We start from the raw sequence: 6,000 nt of genomic DNA on the forward strand, positions 1-6,000 counted from the left end.
TGCGGAGCAGGGAGGTGGGTGCCGGTGGCCTTGCTGACAGCCGTGAATCTCTCTCCATCCCCCAGGAGAGAGGCCGTACAAATGCCAGACCTGCGAGCGAACCTTCACCTTGAAGCACAGCCTGGTTCGCCACCAGCGGGTCCACCAGAAAGCCCGGCACCCCAAGCAGCACGGAAAGGACAGCGACAAGGAGGAGCGAGGCGAGGACGACAGCGAGAGCGAGTCCACCCACAGCGGCACCAACCCCGTGTCGGAGAGTGAGGCCGACTCGGCCCTGCTCACCAGCAACCACGTGGCCGTCACCCGCAGCCGGAAGGAGAGCCTGGCCCCCAAGGACGCCGGCCGCAGGGAGGAGAGGGCGACGGGCCGGACGGCGGGTGCCGGCCAGGCTGAGGCCAGCAGGAGTGCTCCTAGGGCCGCTGCCGCGGGCAGCCCCAAGGAGCAGGCGTCCCCGGGTGACCCTGAGCGGGAGAGCCCGGCGGCCCTCGTGCAGGACCTGCTGGAGCTGCCCGGCAGGAGGCCCGCCCACCCCCTCCTGGCCGCTGCCGACAGCGCCTCGCTCCTGGGCCTGGAATGACAGCCCAGCCTGCCCCCCAGCACACAGACGAAAGCCAGCAGAGCAAAATGTCCTGAGTCTATATTTCCCGAGGTTTCCTCAGTGCCCTTCAGCTCTCGGGTTGGGGGAGGGAGGGGGAGGGGGGTAGGGAGAGAGGCAGGCGCCTCGCTCAGTGCCATAGCCTTACAGACCCATGCGGAGATGCAGCACGTTCGACTCGAGTGCCTTAACTACTTACCAGCCCTTTGGTGTCGTCTTGGGTGTTGTGTTTTCCCGAAATGACTTCTTAAAAAACAAAACAAATATTTTAATGAATTATTTGGAGAGGACCTTTTCATTTAAGCATTAACTTTACCTTCTGTTTTGGTGTGTGTTAACTTGTTTTTGCAATTCTGTGATAGTAACATTTGTTCTGTGAGCTGGAAACAGAAGGGAAAAAAAAAACATGCCCTTGGATACCCATGGCCAATAACTGGAAGAAAGTGATGTGAATTTCATGTAAATTCCCAGAGGAAATGTGGATAAGATGCTCATTTCTCAACTAGACTTTTTTTTTTTTTTTTTTTTTTTTTTCTGTTTGCTACATGGTGGAGCTGTAATTTGGTCCTCGATATATTGCAGGATGTGGTTGATGAAGGTTTCCAGTTTGGTTCAAGCCAAAACCAGGAAAGATTCTAGCTTCAACCTCGTACATGTTTCCACTCTCTCAGCGTTAGATATGCCATTACTGTTCAAGTTTCAAGACAGAGAAGAGTTCCCCTGGCAACTGAACTGATGGAAAACATGCATAGGTGTCATGTATCTGATTTCCCCTCCCCTTTTCGGTATATGTATTAATAATATTATTATTATTATTATTATTATTTGTAGTTCATCAGTTTGCTGGTCTCTGCAGTCAGCAGAAACAAATGGGCAATATTTGTCCTGGGAGACCTGGGCCGCCCCCAGGTCCCCGCGTGAGCGTCTGCCCGCAGCTGTCCTTGGCTCTCCGGGCAGTGGCTCTTCTACTGTACTTAGACAAGCCTTTCTTCCGTGACTGCAGAACCCAGCAGGGGCCGTGTGGTCCTCCCGCCTGCGGGGCCGAAGGGCAGCCGGGGAGGGGAGAGGAGGCGAGGTGCGTGCCTGGGCTTCCGGGAAAGCCAGGCAGCAGGACCTGTCCCTCGCGGTCTTCCTGCCAAGCCCAGCCCAGGCCTCACCTGCCTGTGCTCCTGTCCTTCGCGGAGCGATGAAATACTACTACTGGTAATAAAACTGCACATGCGAGATTGAAGAGGAAAAATAGGTGTATGTTTACCTTCCTGTGATTTGGGGTTGGTGCTCGAAGATAAACATGTTGTGTCTAGTTTCTGAATCGCCTGAACCCCTGGGTGCACAGAGGCGGGATTTTCTTGCGTGAGCATCATTTGCAGGCAATAGACCCCCTTACTGTAGCTGCCAGCAGTGAAAAGAAACAGATCCTACTGTAGTTGGGCTGTGCTCAGCATCCTGTCCTCCCGCCAGACGCCCGGGACGCCCCAGCCTCAGTGCCTCAGGCCTCCCGTGCCACCCCTCCCGGGACCCTCGCCCTTTCTGGCCCCCAGGGCTCCTCTGTCCTTACACCTGCGTCCACCACAAGGACCCCCTTCCTCCCACTTCCTCACCAACTCCTGGTAGCCAAAAGCCAACCACCCGGGCTTCAAAGGAAGCTATGTGTGTTCTTGACATGATGAAAAAGTGATCTCTTTGCATGTGAAAGGAAAAAGGTTGAGGTATATATGACTTTTAACTGTATTAGGGATGTGTGAACCAATTTCAAAAGGTTTTCTTCACTCTACGTGAGCACGAATCAGAACCAATGATTCCCCCACCCAGTATCACTTCCTACCAAGCGTGGTGTGCTTAGTTAAAACCAGTTCATTCATCCCTTAATTTCTTATGACGATTGTTGTTGTTATTTTTGTTGTTGCTATTACTTGGGGTTGCTTGTGTTTTGTTTTTCTTCGCAGCTCTCCACACTAAAATTCGGAACGTTGTGGGGAGCGGCCACGACTTAACTCTGCGCTGGGGCGAGACGGAGCGGGCGCCAGGCCGCAGCCCAGCCGGGGCCACCGCTCGCAGTGGTCGCCATCGACTGAAAGCTTTATTTAGCCTTGTCTGCACCCTCGTAGTCGATAAGGTCTTGCCACATTTTACTAGTGAGGCTGAGAGATGTATCATTTGTTTGATGTTCTGTCCCCTCCCCCAATATTAAACTGTGAAATTTGTGATTTGTTTAAACTCTGGGTGAATCGTAGCTTAGTTTGCATGTCCAGCTAATTTGTTTCTATACATTTGTTTGATTCTCTTTCTCCTTCTCTCAGGGCTTTTACAAAAAAATATATATATATGGATCTTCTGAAAAGTTTTTTGAGGTGCAAGTTTCTCTCTTTTGTTTTTCTCTTTGATTTATGGACACGATGCTGAGATTCAATCACTACATGAAACTCCCGGCTGTGAAAACAAAACAAAAAACCCAAAGGGCTGTTTTTTCCACCAGCCCTGGGGAAGCTATGTGACAGTCGGATGCCGGTTTCAGGAAGTTTCGCCGTTCTTTCCACCCTCTGTTCCTCTCTTTCCTCCAGAAGGAAGTTGATCCTAGTGATTTCAGCCCATGCATTAAACAGGAAACAGTAATAAATGTGTACAGTTCATATTCTTCTAAAGGGAACTTAGAAGCTGCTGCTCCATGTTATGCACAAAACTGGTTTAGGCCACATGAACAGAATCACAGGTTTGGTTTTGGTACTTTTCGCTCCTCTTTGTATTCAGTTGTACAGTACTTCCAAATTCAGAATGAGAAGAAAAGCTGTTCTGTATCAAACCATCTAAGCAATAAATGTTATATTTTAAAAACGGCAGGTTGCCGGTCACATGGCCCGTCCTCTGATTTGCTGTGATCCTGTCAGCTTGTCCCACCCCCAGGCCGCAGCCTGCTGGGGACGGGTCATCGGTGTCCGTGGCCATCGGGGGAAACCTCAGGCCTGCTCGCCGCCAGCTTGGCACCCGTGGCACCCATGAGAGCCTTCGCCCGGGTGGCATCTCCAAAGCTGCCTCATGCCCTCATCTTGGCTCCCCCAGGGTGGTCTCTTCCGGGGCCGCGGCCGCAGCAGCTCGGTCCTTGCTCACGACCACTGACGCCAGGGGCTGTGTTTCTGGCCAGCCGCTCCCGGGATCCACTTTGTCTTTCCTCCTCCTCCAGCCTGGTTACACGGGATTGAGTTGTCCCCGGGTGGAGAGCTGCTGTAACTCAGAGGAGTCCTGAGTTAGTCTGGACAGGGGAGCGGCCTGGAAAGGAGGGTGACCCCAGGGCTGGGGGACAGAGCAGGTCAGAACCCACGTTTGGGGGATCAGCCATCGTAAAGCAGCAAAAGGGCAAAGTCCCGAATCCTCTAAGCTGGGAGTGGATCTCAAAGCAGCCCTGGAGGAACCTGGGTTCAGGGGAGCTGACTGCAGAAAATGTTTCCAGCGAGTTGACCCTGTTACAGTTCTGAGCGCCAGCAGGACAAGAGTTGATTGCTCTGGCCCTGAAGGTCTCCGGGCCCCCCATACACACAGCAGCCCCAGGAGACAGACTGGCTTTGGTGAGGTCCAGTGAGGGGTCCTGACCGGTGTTAATAAAACAACCAAATAACTCAGGAATGGTTGTAACATAAACAAGCAGCTCACAGGAGACAAGCCCTCGTGGGCGTGGGGTTGCCGCTAGCCACCGAGGAGCACACTTAAGAGCCCCTCCCCTTCCCCGTGGATGGGGTCGTTCCTGGCAGGGAACTGGGACTGCGCGTGGTCAGTGTGAAGGGCAAAGGGGCAGCCCCTGTGGAATAGGATGCCAAAGACGCAGGGTGCAGACCCCAGGGAGATGCCCCTCTGCCCACCGATGTCTGCGTGTGTTGGGTGCAACCCCTGGGGGTCTGGGTGATGCTGGAAGAAGGATAGAGGAGGTGAAAGATGGAATTTATCAGAAGAGTAATAAGCCTGTTACTTAGGAAGAGGAGATGAAGTTCATCGGCCCTGTCACCTCCCGTGCTTGGAGTTGTGAGCCAACCGGGGCCCCCTCCCCCCGGGGAATGAGCTGCGGGCCTTCCTCCCAGGCCACCTCACCCCCAGGCACCCACCCCCGCCCCAGGCTGAGTCTCCCGTTCTGCTGACCCCGGGCAGACGGGGAGGACTCTCAGGCTGGCTGGCATCCTCTCGCCCAGGCAGCTGTCCTGGAAGAGGGAGGCCGTGGGCACATGCAGAGTGGGCATTTCTGGCAGAGTTTATATTTTGGCTCTGATGCTGAGTTACGTAAGGAACCTTAGCATCAAGAATGATGGGCGGTGGGGGGGGTGCCGGTCTTCCTTTTTTGTTGTTTTTTAAGATTTTTTTTTGATGTGGACCATTTTTAAAGTCTTTATTGAATTTGTTACAATATCGCTTCTGTTTTAGGTTTTGATTTTTTTGGCCACGAGGCATGTGGGATCTTAGCTCCCCGACCAGGGATCGAACCCACACCCCCTGCAGTGGAAGGTGACGTCTTAACCGCTGGACTACCAGGGAAGTCCCAAGAGTCATGCGTTTATCAGGTAAACCCGTGGGCTTGGGTTTTCTCTTCTGTTGTCTCTTCAAAGAATCCCAGTCAAGCACAGGTGACCCCAGAGGACCAAGGGCCATCTCCCCCAAGGCGTGCTTCACCTTCGGCTTGCTCCCGTTAGAAACCCCCTTCGCGATTTACCATCCCTATTAGAAGATGGGGAAATGAAAGGAGTTTATGTTTAAAAATCAGTTTTACTTTTGTAGCCGTCAAAACATGGATAAGGCCTTGAACTGGATGGAGCCTTGGGGGTGTTTTGCTTGTTTTTTCCCAGGATCCAGTTACCCCGACGGTGCCTTTATTCAACAAGGTGTAGCCTGGGCCGCTGCCGTGCACCTGGCACTGTCCTCAGCATGGAGAACACAGTGAGGAAAAAGAAGACTCCTTTCCCTGTGGAACGAAGGTTTGTAACAGTGGGAGACAAACCGACTAGACCAGGAAGATACGGAATCAAGGCAAGTCCAAGGGAAGAGGAGCCACGAGGGGGCGCCGTGACCTGACAGGTCTCAGGACATCCAGCACTAAGAAAGTCACTCTCCCAGACCTGCCCAGTCGGCACCTGCGTGGGAGGGTGTGAGGGTCTGGTCCCCACCTCAGCGGGAGGGAGGCGAAGCCCAGGCCGGGTGTTGGACTGTGTGGATTCTGGGTCCTTCTGGCGTCTCCTCCCACCAGGCACTGCTCCAGCCACAGCCTGAACACAAGCCACCCAGAAATCTTGCTTGAGTTTCTGCATTGGTGCCCGACTCTCAGATTCCAAAGGCTCCTTGAAGCAGCCAAGGAGTGAGAAGGGCCCTCCAGCGCACGGCCCCGCCGCCAGCTCCTCGCCTGGGTGCCAGGCCGCCTGGGCCCCCTTTCC

At 53.7% G+C, this 6,000-nt stretch overlaps 1 protein-coding gene across 7 annotated transcripts in view; it reads left to right on the forward strand.

Annotated features, from left to right (window-relative positions):
• The window catches only part of RREB1 (ras responsive element binding protein 1), a 177,633-nt gene extending 177,019 nt beyond the window's left edge, over window positions 1–614 (forward strand). For all 7 annotated transcript variants that reach the window (XM_082664127.1, XM_082664132.1, XM_082664133.1 and 4 more), the window contains one exon: window positions 66–614. In XM_082664127.1, the coding sequence (XP_082520253.1) occupies window positions 66–577 (512 nt within the window). In that variant the 3' untranslated portion in view covers window positions 578–614. The remainder of the gene's footprint in view (window positions 1–65) is intronic.
• Window positions 615–6,000: the final 5,386 nt, after the last annotated feature.

This window comes from Grampus griseus, assembly GCF_964374135.1.
Source record: "Grampus griseus genome assembly, chromosome: 10".
NCBI classification, from domain to species: domain Eukaryota; kingdom Metazoa; phylum Chordata; class Mammalia; order Artiodactyla; family Delphinidae; genus Grampus; species Grampus griseus.